The following is an 18,133-nucleotide window of genomic DNA, read 5'->3' on the forward strand; positions in this document are numbered from 1 at the left end:
TAAAAACTTGAATAGAGGAAGACAAACTGCCCATCCCACTCTTGTGCAAACATAATATCGGGAATGCTTTCACGAACTGGTTTGTCCCTGGGTAAAATTAAACAATTCCTGGGATTGAGAACCGGGTGTGTGGAAGTTGCAGCTAGTTTCACTGACCGCCACCATAGGCCCACTCCTTACGTTTCCTCTGCTCTGCCGGTTGATTCAAGTGATAACTAGACAGTTCTCTGAGTTTCACATTCAGCTCATGGTTGGCTCGTTTGTACCAGACGAGCTCCTTCTCCAGCATCTGAACAAAGCCCTCGTACTGCCTCTGACTCCCAGCAAGTCCTTCATCCATTTGTCCTGTGAGAAGATAACAAAAGATGACTTTACACTGGCCTTGGGACTATCCCACGAGGTGACAGTGGTTTTAATCAGATTATTCCTTGTTGCTAATTCTGCCTCGCCTTTCCAAAGGTTCTGCATGTCGTGACGGTATGGTTTTATAGATGCGAAGCAATCTCTGGTACCTGGCTATTTCTTTTGTGTGAATTAGGGAAGTGAGGGTCAACATGATAGTCAACTGAGGAAGTTCACAAATGATACTGATTCTGGTCTCATTTGGCGTCCCCACAAATACACTTTCCGTAAAGGTAAAGTCGCCATAGTCCCAGGTGACAATAGGCTGCTTTCCCCTTTGAGGGGGAGAGCTGACTGCTGGTGATTTAACCTGAGAGTCACCACACCTCAGACAAGGGGCAAGGTTAAGAAGGAGAGACCTTCCTGAATAGCCTCAGCCGGTGCGGGAATTGAACCCGCGCTGCTGGCCTCGCTCTGCATCACAAACCAGCTGTCAATCCAACTGAGCTAAACCCTTTCTGCCTAACAATGAGTGGCTGATTTTTCCCTTCTTTAACCCCAGGATACTGTGGTTAATTGAAGCACTCTTACCACTGCCTGGCAGAAATCGGTTAGCTCAGCACAGACTGGCAGCTGAACCATGGGCTTCTGCTTTATGAGTTAGAGCTGCACTGGATGGTGCTTTGTTAATGGGAACAAGTCCAGAGTTAACTGAGTTTAGACTCTGTCCAACTCCTAATGGAATGGAGTCTAGACAATATGCTGTTATCATTAAGGAAAATTATTACAATTAAAAGTGTACATGAAAGTAAAATACACTTCGATGATAGTATCAATTTGGCATTCTAACATCTCGATTCAACACATAACAATGTACAATGCTACCTATGCATGCAGTTAGTCACTACCTCTGCAGTGCTGGAGCAGGAGTTGCAAGTTCCGCTCATGCTCCTTCTGTTGGAGAGTGAGGCGACGATCCGTCTCGAGTCGCTGGCGCTCCACTGCCGCTTCCAGCCAGTAAACCAGTTTCTGCTGCTCCTCAGCACGCATCTCCAACTCCATGAATGCCAGCTGCATCCTGCGTTCCTCTTCTCGGAGTGTCACCACCTGCAGGAACACAGCAGCATTGTTTCAGAACATACTGCGATGAGCGTGGTCCCACTGTCGCGTATTGGCTTCAGAAATGCTCTGTAGCTGAAGGGCGTGAGTAGAGCTTTGAATGATTTGCTCTTGCGACAAAATGTCTGGGCCCAAGGCTCGGTCAGACAATACCAGGGCAGCACGGTAGCATAATGATTAGCACAATTCCTTCACAGCTCCAGGGTCCCAGGTTCGATTCCCAGCTTGGGTCACTGTCTGCGCGGAGTCTGCACGTTCTCCCCGTGTGCGCGTGGGTTTCCTCCGGGTGCTCCGGTTTCCTCCCACAGTCCAAAGATGTGCAGGTTAGGTGGATTGGCTATGCTAAATTTCCCTTAGTGTTGGGTGGGGTTACTGGGTTATGGGGATAGGGTCGAGGTGTGGGCTTGGGCAGGGTGCTCTTTCCAAGAGCCGGTGCAGACTCGATGGGCCGAGTGGCCTCCTTCTGCACTGTAAATTCTATTATTCTATCATTCTATGATAATAGTCAGTGCTGAGTTTCTGTTCTCCTCTCCCCTATATTTATTACTCTCCTGAAAATAACTACATGAAGAAGGCTCTCCTAGTGAATAAAAAAGGGGAATGAACTGTTCTGCACATTAGAAGGAGGGACGACCCGTACCTTGTCAAAGTACTTGCAGAGTAGGGCTCTAGTTTCGGGTGCAGAGAGGTAGCTTAGTTTTGCCATCAGGTTCATTTCGCACTGGGACAGCATGCTGGCGGACGCACGCAACACGCTCTGCCGGCGTGTGATCGTCTCGTTCTTGTACTCAATAGCAGCATCCAGAGCTTCAATAGCTTCGTCCAGCTGGAAAAGGGTCCTTTCTTCCTGGAGATAAACAACGGACACACACTAAAACAAAAGCACAATTCTATGGCTGCCAAAAATCTGAAATAAAAACAGAAAATTCAGGGAAACATTCAGAAGGCCAGGCCACAGCTATGGAGAGAAAGAAAAACAGAATTAACATTTCAGGTCAATTACCTTTCATCAGAACCTTGAAAGGTCATAACCTGAGGCATTAATTATTTTTCTCTAGAAATGCTGCCTGGTCTGATTGTTTTCCAGTTAGGCTAAACATTTATAAAGCACTGGTTAGGTCTAAACTGAATCACGGTATTCAACCCTGGGCAGCACAGTTTTGGAATGATGGAAAGGCCATGGATTGAGTGAAGATCAGATTTTCTGGAATAGCACCAGGGGCGAGACGTTTCAGGTACGTGAAGAGATTGTGATAAATTTAGGAAATTTTTATATGAACGTGTCATACATATTTATTGCAGTAATCTTTTTTAAAATCCTAGTTTAACATACAGGCAGGCGGTGTGTCTGCAAAAATATGCAATTAAGATGTTGTAAAAGTGATATGATCATTCACTCCAACCATGTACTTGTTTACCTACATGGGGTTAATCAAATTTTGTTCACCGAAAGGTTTCTGGGGTGGAGATAATTAAGTGAATTATGTTTACCTCAGTTAAGATGGCCATGAGACAGTTAGTGGGATACAGATGATGTAATTAATTGGAGGAGCCAGGTTTGTAGTAAGCAGTTTGTGCCGTAGGATTTCTTTAGTCTGGAAAAGACAGAAGGATTTTCAGGCTGTTCCTGAAAGGATCTCCTCTCTCTCTCCAAGCAGTCTTTCCAAGAAATCTCTATACAAGAGCACAGCAAGTAACTGTTGTTAGCTCTATTTATAAGTGTTTTTTGATCTGTAATGGGCTTTGCTTCATTGGAAATAGAAATGGAATAAGTCAGTATTTAAAGCATTTCCGTTTCTGTTTAACTGCTAATTGTAGAGCTATTTTTCTGCAATGTTAATGTGATTAAAACTGTGTTAATAATAAAGTTTGCTTTAATATAAAAGATCATTATTTGTCAGTGGAATCACTCCTGGAACGAGGGATCTTTTCCTCAGTTTACAAATTGAAACATTGTTGGGGTTTCTCATCTGGTCCAGGTCCCGTAACAAGATGGAGAAACTGTAATTGTTCTCCTTAGGGGATGGGGCTAATTGAATAGCACAATCAAAGCCAGCTTATGTACAATGGACCGGGTGTGGAGCAGATACTAAAGGTTGCTCAAAACCTTGGCTGATTGCTTTTCTCATCCTTAGCCTAAAGCCCAACGGCAATCTGTGGATTCAACACAGACAAGGAATGGAACCAGTGGTCCTTTGGTCTTTTTAGCTCTGTGCCAGAACGGGCAGTGCATATATCCACTGAGCCATGGGGCGCATATATGGCGCTATGCTATAAAAACCTGAGGTTTTGCACGATGAGTTGTTATGTGGAATGCATTGCCTTAAAGAGTGATGGAAACACTGAGGTTGGCAAGAGTACAGCTACTGTAAGTGGAAATTTAAATGTCCATTGCCAAGAGTAGCATCACCACAGACCGAGCTGGCTGAATCCTAAAAGGTAGGGGTAACACGGTGGTCAGCATTGCTGCCTCAAAGCGGCAAGGACCCGGGTTCAATTCTGACCTTGGCTGATAGTCTGTGTGAAGTTTGCACTTTCTCCCTGTGTCTGCGTAGGTTTCCTCCAGGTGCTCCAGTTCACTTCCACAGTCCAAAGATGTGCAGGTTAGGTGGACTGGCCATGCTAAATTGCCTCTTAGCGTCCGGGGATGTCCAGGTTAGGTGGGGTTACGGAGATTGGGCAGGTGAGTGGGCATAGCTGTGGTGCTCTTTCAGTGCGTCCATTCAGATTCAATGGGCTGAATGGCCTCCTTCTGCACTGTAGGGATTCTATGATTCTATATAGACTGGGTCCTCAGCAGTTGGTGAGGGAACCAACAGCGAGGAAAATTCTACTTGACCTCACTAACATCAATCCACCAGTCAGAAAAGCTGTCCATGACAGCATTGGCGGGCATGACAACCGCACTAGTTCTGTTTGGGTGGAGGTCCTCGGTGCCTCCAAAGGCCTCAGCATGGTTAGGGGACCTGATGGAATTTCTGCACCTGGAGGAAATCAAGTATGCCATGAGGGATGGGTGGAAGGGTTCTACTGGAGGTGGTAGCCCTTCATCTTTTTCAGGAACTGATTACCATCAGCATTTGGGCGGGGGGGGGGGGTGTCTTTTTAGTTTGTAGTTTGATTAAAGTTCTATTTTCTTTGTGGGTGAGTGAGGGGGGTGGAGGGATGGGGGGGGGGGGGCTAGGTGGGAGGACTTCGGGAATAATATGGGGTTGGAATTGTATTATTGTTGTAATTAAAATTTGTTTGAATAAAACTATTTTAACAAAGAGAATGCTTTAGAATAGTAAAGTTAGGAACAAAGTGTGATGGTGAAACATTGCAGGAAGCAAGTCTGTCATTTAAAGTAATTGCTCATGATATCAAGGATACTGTAAATGAATCTATAATTCACTGTTTCGTTACTCAGTAACACTGGAATATCAATTCCACTGAGCAGTGATTAGGCTGCAAATGGTCCTGCATCAGGCATCTCAGAAATATGAAATACATGACTTCAGGGACATACTGGTTAGCCACCATGGTGGAACTATTTTTCTAACACACAAGTAGTTCTGTATGGGTATGCTATTCTGTATGAATATGCCACTGAACAGATTGACTTCTCTCATGATGAGCCATACCTCTGCTGACAGCAGGTCTCCCATGCGTAGTTTCTCATCTAATTCGGTACGCTGTTTCATCATTTGATCCTTCTCGTGCCGCAAGTTGGAAATCTCCTCGCGGATCTCCTGTTGGTCACTAGCACTGCCCTCCCGCAACTGCCCGTTCTTTTCAGACAGCTCCTTCTCCAGAGATTCAATGCGGCTCGAAACTCTCACAATGTCGTTGCTCAGAGCCTAAAGAAGGGAGAATAATTAAGTAATGGCCAACGTGTTGAGGTGTTTGAATTGAAATAAAGTCAGAACGTTTTTCGTCATATCTTCCTGTGTTACAGTCTAGCACAGATACAGACCGTGAGCTTCCAGGTTTGGTCCATGGTCTCCAGGCTTACACATATAGCACTATATATATATATATATATATATATAAACAAGGGAAGGAAGAGCTGCTGACAATAGCAGAACCACACACAAGAGTCAGTCCCTTTAAGAGAGGATGGGGCAAAATTGGAGAAAAGAAACTTCAAAGTCCTCCTGTATGTACTTGAAATGTAATCCCTTGGTCTCCAACCTGATAAGGCTTCAGCTTTAGTTCCTAATCTATTAGGATCTCAACTTTATTCTTTCATATAACAGGATCTTTGCCTCATGCACTGGTGATGTCCAGCACGAGGGGACATAGCTTTAAATTGAGGGGAGATAGATATAGGACAGATGTCAGAGGTAGGTTCTTTACTCAGAAAGTAGTAAGGGCGTGGAATGCCCTGCCTGCAACAGTAGTGGACTCGCCAACACTAAACGCATTCAAATGGTCATTGGATAGGCATATGGACGATAAGGGAATAGTGTAGAGGGACTTTAGAAGGGTTTCACAGGACGGTGCAACATCGTGGGCCGAAGGGCCTGTACTGCACTGTAATGTTCTATGTTGCAACCTGATTAGAATCTGAGCTTCCACCTGACGGAGCTGCAGCCTCCCCATCTCTCACCTGATAGCAGCAGTTTTCTGCCTGACTAGATCACGGTTCCTCGTAATCTCACCTGACTGGATCGTAGCCTCTTGCTCTCCAGCCCACTCTTCTCCTGCAGCAAGGCTTCTTTCTTTTCGACAATAATCTCTCGTTTGTTCAGCTCCTCTTCCAGGTCTTCCAGTGCCTTCCGTTGTTCGAGAACCTTCTCAATCTCCGTATCCAACCACCTTTTCTGTTCTTCAATTTTCTACGAGTAAAATAAATTGTCAATACCAATTTCGGGGCAAAGGACTCAGAAAGCAGCTTTCCGCTCATAAAACAGCCATGGGTCCTGAAAATCGAATGAGCCTTTTGATGCACCCCCACAATTCTATCAGCACCCAGACATATTGGATTGCAGCCTCTTATGTGAGCAGCCATATGGTGGGGAGAAACCTCTGTCTGTCACAAACATGAATCTCCTAGGCTTTAAATGTAAGTTACTTTGCTTAAGGTGCTCCTTACATTTCACCACATTGGCCAAGCTTTTGGTGATCTGTCGTTGTCTTTCATTTTATGCCTCGCGGCGCCCAGGACCCAGGTTCGATCCCAGCTGTGGATCACGGTCCGTGTGGATTTTGCACATTCTCCCCGTGGCGCTCACCCCCAAAGGTGTGCAGGGTAGGTGGGTTGGCCATGCTAAATTGCCCCTTAATTGGAAAAATAATAGAATTGTGGCTTGGTGTAAAACTCCTTCAATGATTATACTCTTGTTCAGTGCCTTGGCAAGCATTGATATGTTAAACGTGCGATATAAGCTCAAAATGTTGTTGTTCCCTTTGCTCCAGCCTGGTTTCTGCTCAGTGAATGGGATGTGTGGGGAAATAAGGCAAACCAACCTCGCCTGTGATGGCTGTGGAGTCCCACCGGGTCCAGACCTTAACCCGATCGCTATGGACAAATGATCTTTGTGGGTGACTCGCACAGGAGCAAAAATACTTCTCATGTCAGTGGCACCAGCATCTATCAGAAAAAAAGTGACTGCCCAGCACTGCAATACCTGCTGTTTCCTGCCACTACCAATATCCCAAAGCCCCACGCACCCACCCCACCACTCAACAAGCTTTGACAGCTACCAAGTACTGCAACAACTGTGCCCTGTCCAATACGTATTCCAAATCTTTCCAACACTTTTGGCAGTGCTCAAGATATTCCACAGTGGCATTGGTGCCCGCCTGCGTTATGTGGAAGGGAAATTTGATCGAAATATATGATCTTCTAGGCTTTGAAGTGCTCAGAGGTCCATAAATTAAGACTATGTTAGATGGTTTATTTGTTTCACATTTCTGTCCTGAAGATGCAATTCGTAATGGGGCATAGTCCTATCGGATCCAGCAAACCTTCATCAGCTTCCCCAGCTGTCCATTCATAATGTCTGATCCTAGGCTGTGAGTACAAACAGGCTATTTGGCCTGGAGGGTCCGTAGAGCTCTTCTCTGACCCTGCCCTCACCCAGTGTCTACACATCAGGCACCTTCCAACAAGCATTGCTGGATCGTGTTCAGAAGTTGTTGACCTGTGGGCACGGATGTCAAGTGGTGTACACCTACCCCAGCTGAGATCAGATAATGGAGCACAGAAAGGTAAGAGAACCTGGACATTCCTGGTCCTTGTGACTCATTCCAACACACTGGCACGTGCACAGTGCTAAGTGTTGTTCCATACTGAATTGTTCCATGTCTGCTTTCACGTTACCTGCTGCTCTTCGAGGCTGATCACAGAGCCATTGCTGCCACTCCTCCTCTTCCTTTGGAAGGCTGCAATCTCTTCGGTTTTAATTTTAAGAATCTTTTGCTGTTGCTTATGTTGTATTTCAAGCTCCTGCACAAAGGAAAAGGGGGAGATGAGAATTTCATTATCTTTGGGGGACATTCACAATCCACCATGCATCCCCATATCCTGTTCCTGGTTATTGTATGTGCAGCAAACGGATTGAGCCATATATCGCCGGATTCGATCGTCAGCTGGCATGGAGCTAAACTGGAGCTCCATCAGTGGGATGTGTTTTCACTTCATTACCTGTTTGTTGAGTTTTGCAGTCCATTGCCATCAGATTCCATTGAGAGGGATGTCATCAACCTGTAAAGTGTTAGCTTAGCAATTCAAAAAATTGCGGCTGTCGGTCTGGAGTGCCTTGAAATTCCCACCCAAATTGGGATTAATGTCCGACAGGGCTTTGGTCAAGACCCCCACCTCCATATGTATGCTGCAATGGAGTGGGGGGGGTTGCTCAATACGGGGACCTGTACTCCACAAACCTCACGGGGAGATCAATTGCGATCCCCTATCATCTTTGTGAGGATTATAACAACAGGCAATGCATTTCTGATCTGGAGTGATAGAACTGAAATAAGAAATCTCAAAATAGTATGCATCAGGTCCAAATATTTATTTTAGACGAGCAATGTGGTACGTATTTAATTTGTGAACTGAATTGATTTGATTGAAGGCTAACATAATCAGAATTCGCGAGTGTCTGTAATTTTAAGGCACGGCCTGTATCTGTTACAATGTAAGTTGTTTGGGACTGTCAGTCAGTGTTTTTTTACAGGAGTCCCTTTGTATAGGTTTTACTGTTTTCAAATACAGGGCAAAGCTCATGAGTGTCACGTTCAACAGAAATACAGCGTGATTTATCCAACCTCAGTGGAAGCCCAATATACACCGTGCTGTACCATCACTCGATGTTTTCCTTTCTGCATCGCTGTCTCAAGTCGCCTCTTCTGATCCATTTCCTCCTTCAGTTTTTTCTGCAGCAGTGCCTGTTGCTGCTTCATTAGCTGCACATTTCTCTCCATATCATGGATTCTCCGCTCACTCTGCGATGACAGCGATACAAGTCGCTCTGTATCCCGCTTCTTTTGCCTGAGCACCTGGAAACGGGTTTAACGTAAAAGATTTGCAGCAGCAGAAAGTCAGTTGCACGGTATTTTTTTAAAAATCCAGCACTTTTCCAGGAAATATAACTGGATGAATCTATTACAGAATATTTACAGGACCAAAACAGGCGACTGAACCCAACAGGTCCATGCACTGTTTATGCTCCATGTGAGCTTCCTCCCCATCTCCACGCCGAGCCCATCAATATTACCCTCCTATTCCTTTTTCCCTTTTGTGTACATCTAGCTTCCCCTTATATGCATCTGTACTATTTACCTCAACTACTCCATTATGGTAGCAAGTTTAACATTCTAGTCACTCGCTGGGTAAAGATGTTTCTCTAGCATTCTCTATTGAATCCATTAGTGACTACCTTATGTATTTGTGGCCCATAGCTTTGATCTCACTTGCAAGTAGAAAGCCTTCTCTGCATCAAAATAACCCTTCAGTCTTCTTTTTGACAACCTGTTTGATCCTTTCTTTTTTTTAAATAAATTTTGAGTACCCAATTCATTTTTTCCAATTAAGGGACAATTTAGCGTGGCCAATCCACCTAGCCTGCACATCTTTTGGGTTGTGGGGCGAAACCCACGCAAACATGGTGACAATGTGCAAACTCCACACGGACATTGACCCAGAGCTGGGATCGAACCTGGGACCTCGGTGCCGTGAGGCCGCAGTGCTATCCACTGCGCTACCGTGCTGCTTTTGATCCTTTCTGATAGTCGTTCATGTATCATTCTAGTAAATCGATTTTGCAACTTTGCGAGGGACCCTATATCCTTTCTACAATAGAGACCAGGACTGTTCACATTACTTCAAGTGTGATCTTATCAGGATTCTATATATATTTAACATACATTATCTCCATTTCAGTTCCACATTCCTATAGAAATTAACTACTGTAATTGTAAGAATGTTACCGTGAGAAAAGAACTGCACACATGTCCTAAAGAGGGTTATCTCCCTCTCTCTTCTGAAGGAGCTTATAGCACCACAGGTGCCATGCACTTTCTGAAACCTCATCCAAGTGGTCATTCTTTACGAGAGCACTGTGCACGATTTCCTGCTGAATCTGGGAGTTGGGAATTCAATAATCTAGTGTATCCGTCCCTGGAATCAAATGCATTGCAGTGCATTGCAATAATCTAAAAGTGTGAATTCTGCTAAGATTGCATGATAGCGCTCCACATCTGCACTTTCTGGGAATACAGAAGTCAACTGAGCACAAAGAAATGACAATCAGAGACTGTCACTTGAAAATAAATGCTGGAGCACTATTCTGAACTAAAGACCAGATAGCCATTCAAAGATTTATACCAGATCGCTATTCTAAATACATACAATGCAACCTTTATTTTGAAATACTGGCCCAATAACACTGCAAAGTCTTTCACCACGGTGCAGCAGAGCTGGCACTTGCTGTGGCTCACGTCACCCTCCCTGTGTAATTCAACCTCTCATCCAGGGGCAGTGGGTAGCCACATCACCTCACGCACCTGCACTTTACTCTGTGCTGCGACTATTTTTTTCTGGTACTCCTGGAGTTTGGCCCTTTCCATGGGGTCCCTGGGTTCCTTCTCCTCGAGGTCCTGGAGCTGTTTCTGAGCATCGGTTAGCTCTGCCCTTGCCTGTTCTGCCTCCTGCTCCAACACTTGAATCTTCCGACAGTACTGTTTATTCATTGCCTGGGCGTCTCTCCCTAGCCATCCAAACACACATCAGGTTTAGCTGAAAACATATGGAATTCCAAACAGTGCCCAACAGTTCTCAACTTGTATAACATGCCACAGTCTTCCTATTTCATTCATTTTGCTGAGGGAACTTGTAAAAGATGCTTTGAGGTTGCATTTTTAAAAAAGTTTCGATATTTAATGAAGGCATCAAAGTTTCAAAAAACAAATGTAATCCTGTTATTGTAAAAAAATCCTTTAGAATTTTCAGTTACTGTCTTAAAAATGGCAATGCAAAAGATTCAAAATAACATTTTGAGAAATTCTGCTAATCCACTGGCTAGATTGCATAATCATAGGAACAAGGTTGACAAAATTATGAGGGGAAGAGATAAGAGCGGACAAGATAATTTACTGTGGTCAATTCACCTACCCTTCACATCTTTGGGTTGTGGGGGGTGAGACCCACGCAGGCACAGGGAGAACGTGCAAACTTCACAAGGACAGTGACCCAGGGCTGGGATTGAACCTGGGTCCTCAGCGCTATGAGGCAGCAGTGCTAACCATTGCACCCTTGTGCCGCCCTATATTGTTTTCAATTAGAAGATGGACGTAGAAATTCATAATGGAAAATGTTAACACAAAAGGTTTGATTGAAAATTGATAACAGCAAGTTAAGTGGAGCAGACAGGAAATCTTAAAAATCTTAGAATTTCTGCAGTGCAGATGGAGGCCATTCGGCCCATCGAGTCTGCACCGGCCCTTGGAAAGGGCACCTATTTAAGCCCACAGCTCCACCCTATCCCCGTAACCCAGTAACCCCACCTAACCTTTTTGGACACTAAGGGCAATTTAGCATGGTCAATCCACCTAAGCTGCACATCTTTGGATTGTAGAAAACCCACGCAGACACAGGGAGAACGTGCAGACTCCGCACAGACAGTGACCCAAGCCAGAAATCGAACCCAGGTCCCTGGCACTGTGAAGCAACAGAGCTTGGTACAGACCTATCGCTTTAAATATATTACAAATAAAGGTATGTTTTTTCATTAGAGTCATACTGTAAGATTTTGATCATTTTTAGAATCTGTAACATATTTGGAATTTATTCCTCAACCACTTTTAAAATTGTCCCTTACCCAGGTTCGATCCCGGCTCTGGGTCACTGTCCGTGTGGAGTTTGCACATTCTCCCCGTGTTTGTGTGGGTTTCGCCCCCACAACCCAAAGATGTGCAGGCTAGGTGGATTGGCCACGCTAATTGCCCCTTAATTGGAAAAAAATGAATTGGGTACTTTTAAAAAATTGTCCCTTGGAATTTTGGCTAGTGGAATGCTTTCCAGGAAAGCTATTGTTTGTGAAGAAACAAAATTGTCATCTTGTTTTATGACTAGATTTCTTTGAGACTAGAGTTCATAGATCATAGAATTTACAGTGCAGAAAGAGGCCATTCGGCCCATCGAGTATGCACCGGCCCTTGGAAAGAGCACCCCACTTCAGCCCATGCCCATTCCCGTAAACCAACCTATCCTTTTTGATACTAAGGGACAATTCAGCATGGCCAATCCACCTAACCTACACGTCTTTGGATTGTGGGAGGAAACCGGGACACCCGGAGGAAACACATCTGGACACGGGGAGGAAGTGCAAACTCCTCAGCGCCGTGAGGTAACAGTGCTAACCAAAGGGCAGCACGGTGGCCTAGTGGTTAGCACAACCGCCTCACGGCGCTGAGGTCCCAGGTTCGATCCCGGCTCTGGGTCACTGTCCGTGTGGAGTTTGCACATTCTCCCCGTGTCTGCGTGGGTTTCGCCCCCACAACCCAAAAATGTGCAGAGTAGGTGGATTGGCCACGCTAAATTGCCCCTTAATTGGAAAAAATAATTGGGTAATCTAAATTTATTTAAAAAAAACAAAAAAAAAACAAAACAGTGCTAACCATTGAGCCACTGCGCCGCCCCGCTTCACAGCACTGTCAATGACCCCTTCCACTACTTTACTGATGATCAAGAGTAGACTGATGGAGTGGTAATTGGCCATGTTGGATTTGTCCTGCTTCTTGTGTACAGGACATACTTGTGTGCAGGACATACAATTTGCGACATCGCCGGGTAGATGCCAGTGCTGTAGCTGTACTGGAACAGCTTGGCTCGAGGCGCAGAAAGTTCTGAAGAACAAGTCTTGAGCTATTGCCGGAATATTGTCAGGGCCCCTTGGATGTTGTAGTATCCAGTGCCTTCAGCCATTTCTTGATGTCACGTGGAATGAATTGAATTGACTGAAGTCTGACATCTGTGATACAGGGCACCCCCAGAGGAGACCAAGATGGATCACCCACTCGGCACTTCTGGCTGAAGATTGACAAATGCTTGACAAAATCCATCATTGAGGATGGAGGTATTTGTGGAGCCTCTTCCTCCAGTGAGTTGCTGAATTGTCCACCACAGCTTGGTAGCTGTATGCTGTTTAACTGTCCACAATACAATTAGGTGTTTTTGTAAAATCAGTTTGAAGGATAACACTGGGCCGGATTCTTCAGCCCCGCACCCCCAGACTTTCTGGGTCCCCCTTCCCCCAAGTATGGCGCTGGCCTGATCCCCACACTCCCCCCCAACTCCAGAAACTTCCTAAACAAGGATGCATCCTTCCTAAACATGCGGGCAGCATGGTAGCATGGTGGTTAGCATAAATGCTTCACAGCTCCAGGGTCCCAGGTTCGATTCCCGGCTGGGTCACTGTCTGTGTGGAGTCTGCACGTCCTCCCCGTGTGTGCGTGGGTTTCCTCCGGGTGCTCCGGTTTCCTCCCACAGTCCAAAGATGTGCGGGTTAGGTGGATTGGCCATGCTAAATTACCCGTAGTGTCCTAAAAAAGTAAGGTTAAGGGGGGGATGTTGGGTTACGGGTATAGGGGGGATACGTGGGTTTGAGTAGGGTGATCATTGCTCGGCACAACATTGAGGGCCGAAGGGCCTGTTCTGTGCTGTACTGTTCTATAAGGAGAACCCCCCCCAGAGACTCCTTGAATGAAGGGATCCCCCAAAGACCCCCTTAATAAAAAGACCTCCCACGGAAAAGATACCCCTTTCAGGAACCCCCCCCCCCCCCCCCCCCGGGGGGGGGGGGGGGCTTTAGGGGCCCAGAGGACCAGAGTTTCACACAAGCCGTGAGATTACAGTTACCTGCCCGCTATGTGGATGTCCCTCGGACCCATTTGTATACTTCCGCTAGCACGCGAGCGCAAACCTCGATTCCCCCACCAGCGGGGGGCCGGAGGATCGGAAACGGATCGGCGCCAGGTTTCTTCCGGGTGCTGTATTCTCCGCCGCATTGGGAACTCCGGTACCAGCAGCAGATAATCCAGCCCCATGTATTACTCTAATTGATCTGTACCAGAAGGGAACCTTTATATTCTGATATCTGTGGGGCTTGAGTTAAAATATGTTGACAACTTTGTTTAGGACTGTTTGGCATCAAAAGGAAGCATCTCATTTGTTTGTAATGGAATGTAAACTTCTGGGTGTGAGGAAGTGATAGAGCCATGTCTCATAATGCAGGGATTGGAAAAATGAGGTGACAAGAGATGATTTGGACCTTATAGCCAGTAAGAGGGGTGAATTTGGATCATCTCCAAAAGGAGGAGAAATGAGAAGCTGAGGGATAGAAGTCGGAGAGTTGGTGTTTTCGTTGGCACGGTGATATCATGGTTTCTGGGGTATGACTCTTCTGGACACAGTTCAACATCACTTAAAAGGCAAAGGAGAGAGAGACATCAGCTATGCTGACAATACCATTAATTCCTGAGATCTTGGGAGATGAGGAACTTCTTTGTTGTCTTCACTGCTTCTTATTAAGTATATGTAAAATCTTGTTAATAAATTCTACTTGCTTCATAAATACTAGTTATTTGTACCTTGTGGTCAAACGCAACTGAGGATCCTAGTGTAACTAATTAAAAATTCAGACATTAGAGATTTTTAATTAGAAGTGTTTAATACCTCTAAACCGTAAACTATGTGTTACTGCATTATCTCACCTGTATTTTGTTCAGTTAGAAAAAGTCTGTGCAGTAACGTTTAAGTAAATCTATTTTAAAAATGGATCCCTTGTACCTGTTTTGATGAGTTCTTTGATTAATTCTTCCTTCATGCGGATGTTGATTGCCAGCTCCCGCATCTTGTGCTGTGCTTGGACAAGCCTCCACTCGGAGTTCTTCAGCTTGGGATGGTATGCAGGTGAACCTTCCCTGAATTCATCAGTGAATGACGGTGAGTGGGGCGCATTCTGGTCTCCCTTCCTGTGTGGAGCTGCGGAACATGAAATTAATGTGGATGAACGGAATCTGGTATTTATGATAGGTAAAAAGGAGTACTGATTATAGATTTTAAAAGAACCCAGTTTGAAAACTATTTCAAAATGGATTCTGTCCTGAACCACAGAGCTGAACTAATCCCATATCAATGTAAAAACCAAATTTCATCAAGGTCAAATTAACACCAGAGTTAACATGAATTTGCCATTGTTCAAAATGTGATTATAACAGTCAGCAACTACCAACCTAATGATAAGTCTAAGCTTACATTCCAACACACAGAAGAAATCCAAAGATGCAACATAGTCAAGCCTATGTTGCACATTGATGATTGACAACTAATCATTGAATCAAATGTATTGAACACTCATCCAAACCAATCAGCATGTTACAGGGGTAGGAACAGATTGACTCAGATTGATAACAAATTCCTGAAAGACAGTGATCCAGGCAGCCATCTTCATTCATGAATCACCCTATACTATTTGCTTGACTATCTGCTATCTTTATTGCGTATTTTCATATTTCCACTCTAACTCTAAGGGCTTTTCACAGTAACTTCATTTGAAGCTTACTTGTGACAATAAGCGATTTTCATTTTTCATTTCATAACTCTAGTCTGCGCAGCTGTTTTGCTTTGAGCAAGAAGCCATTACTGCATTTTGAAGTTGAAGTCGTTTGTAAGTTAGTACTAAGTTTAATTATATCTCGGAAAAGTCTTCTGCTGGCAGGGGCTTTCTTGAGAACATTTGATATGTAACCACAAGAAGATTTCAAATTCTCAATTATAATCAATAGACACGCAATAAAGATTTCATTTCGCACCCGAGACGTGTAGTGCAAATTTTTGCTTAGTTTTTTTTTTTTTTTTTTAATTTTTTTATTGGAATTTTTTGCAGAAAATATAACAAAAAGTATAGCAAAAAGCAGTAATATGCAACTAACAGCCCCATAACACCCACAATTCCCCCCATACCATAACATCACATGTATCACATTCCCCCACCCCCCCCCCAAACAAGAGAACTTAACCATAAATTAAAATTAGATAAATCAAATTTAAATAAAATAAGCTAACATAATCAACGCCCCCCCCCCCCCCCCCCCCCCCCCGGGTTGCTGCTGCTACTGTCCCAGTACCCTATCGTTGAGCCAGAAAGTCGAGGAAAGGTTGCCACCGTTTAAAGAACCCTTGCACCGATCCTCTCAGGGCGAATTTAACCTTCTCAAGCTTAATAAAGCCCGCCATGTCATTGATCCAGGTCTCCACGCTTGGGGGCCTCGCGTCCTTCCACTGTAGCAAAATCCTTCGCCGGGCTACTAGGGACGCAAAGGCCAGCACACCGGCCTCTTTCGCCTCCTGCACTCCCGGCTCTACCCCAACCCCAAAGATCGCGAGTCCCCATCCTGGCTTGACCCTGGATCCCACCACCCTTGACACCGTCCTCGCCACCCCCTTCCAGAACTCCTCCAATGCCGGGCATGCCCAGAACATATGGGCATGGTTCGCTGGACTCCCCGAGCACCTGGCACACCTATCTTCACCCCCAAAGAACCTATTCATCCTCGTCCCAGTCATGTGGGCCCTATGCAGCACCTTGAATTGGATGAGGCTAAGCCGCGCACACGAGGAGGAAGAATTTACCCTCTCCAGGGCATCAGCCCATGTCCCGTCTTCGATCTGTTCCCCCAGTTCCCCCTCCCACTTCGTTTTCAGCTCCTCTACTGACGCCTCTTCCTTCTCCTGCATAAGCTTGTAGATATCGGATATCTTCCCCTCCCCGACCCAGACCCCCGAGAGCACCCTGTCACTCACCCCCTTCGCGGGGAGCGCAGGGAATCCCTCCACCTGCCGTCTAGCAAATGCCTTTACCTGCAGATATCTAAACATGTTTCCCGGCGGGAGCCCAAATTTCTCTTCCAACTCCCCCAGGCTCGCAAACCTTCCGTCGATAAACAGGTCCTTCAGCTGTCTAATGCCCGCTCTATACCATCCCCGAAATCCCCCATCCATGTTCCCCGGGACGAACCTATGGTTCCCCCTTAACGGAGCCTCCATCGAGCCCCCCACTTCTCCCCTATGTCGCCTCCACTGCCCCCAAATCTTGAGGGTAGCCGCCACCACCGGACTCGTGGTATACCTCGTGGGAGGAATTTTTGCTTAGTTAAGTGTATAAGAGACTACACTTAACTACGGGTAGATTTCAACAATGGACCAGCCTTTAGATTCTTCAATCTCCAGCCCGCTTGATTAACACCCCTGCCACAAACATTCAATCCCTCCACCACCATCGCACAGTGGCTGCAGTGTTTACCATCTACAAGATGAGAGGTCATTTCATAAATTTCATGATTTTAAGAAGAATCTATTCCTGCTAGAATATTCTGTCTACGGAAAAACATTGAAGTTCTATTTCATTTCATTGGGATCTTCCCCAGACTGCGCTGGACCTACCCTGATTTAGTTGCCTTAGTGAAACATGACATCAGGATAGGGGACCTGATAGATGTACCATGGGGAGATTATTATAGAAACTCAAAGACAGAGAGGCAGTATATTGTGTAGCACTAGTGTTTGGCATTATGGATCTCTTGGATATGGGTCGAATCCTGTGGACTACCATCCCTATAACACTGCGTGGAGGCAACCTACTCAGGTGAAGTGCTTCTCTGTAGAGAGGGCAAGAGAAAAGTCATTATCAATGCACTCAACACTACAAACAGTTGCAAGTTAGGTTCAGTGAAGGTTTGACAGAACCTCTGAAATCAGGCATTCAAATGTGGATGACAGAGAGAAAGAGACCTAGTGGATAAATGGAAATAAATAAATGACTTTAAAAGAAATTCCAATTAAGACGCAATTTAGCGTGGCCAATCCACCTCCCCTGCACATCTTTGGGTTGTGGGGGTGAGACCCACGCAGACACGGGGAGAATGTGCAAACTACACACGGTCAGTAACCTGGGGCCGGGATTGAACCCAGGTCCTCGCCGCCATGAGGCAGCAGTGCTAACCACTGCGCCACCATGTCTTAAGGAAATAAATTAAAGGAGGAGAATTGCTTCACAAAAAAAAATATGAGTAGACATCTTGGCCTACATGTTCTGTATTCCTTTTCCAATTGTTACAGTGGACTTTTGACAGACGAGTTGGCCAAGGACAGTTTCTGCCACGCTCCATGCAGTTTTTCAGGTGTCAA

At 45.4% G+C, this 18,133-nt stretch overlaps 1 protein-coding gene across 3 annotated transcripts in view; it reads right to left on the reverse strand.

Moving 5' to 3' along the window:
- The window catches only part of kif7 (kinesin family member 7), a 42,958-nt gene that overhangs the window by 3,790 nt on the left and 21,035 nt on the right, over positions 1 to 18,133 (reverse strand). For 2 of the 3 annotated variants that reach the window (XM_038813374.1, XM_038813376.1), the window contains exons 9-17: positions 14,735 to 14,929; positions 10,453 to 10,655; positions 8,749 to 8,946; positions 7,769 to 7,894; positions 6,105 to 6,281; positions 5,085 to 5,300; positions 2,102 to 2,308; positions 1,251 to 1,449; positions 157 to 345 (exon numbers count right to left, since the gene is read on the reverse strand). In XM_038813374.1, coding sequence (XP_038669302.1) covers positions 157 to 345; positions 1,251 to 1,449; positions 2,102 to 2,308; positions 5,085 to 5,300; positions 6,105 to 6,281; positions 7,769 to 7,894; positions 8,749 to 8,946; positions 10,453 to 10,655; positions 14,735 to 14,929 — 1,710 coding nt within the window. The remainder of the gene's footprint in view (positions 1 to 156; positions 346 to 1,250; positions 1,450 to 2,101; positions 2,309 to 5,084; positions 5,301 to 6,104; positions 6,282 to 7,768; positions 7,895 to 8,748; positions 8,947 to 10,452; positions 10,656 to 14,734; positions 14,930 to 18,133) is intronic. The other variant, XM_038813375.1, reaches the window with a different exon arrangement.

The sequence above is a fragment of the Scyliorhinus canicula genome, chromosome 12 (assembly GCF_902713615.1).
Source record: "Scyliorhinus canicula chromosome 12, sScyCan1.1, whole genome shotgun sequence".
Lineage (NCBI taxonomy): Eukaryota > Metazoa > Chordata > Chondrichthyes > Carcharhiniformes > Scyliorhinidae > Scyliorhinus > Scyliorhinus canicula.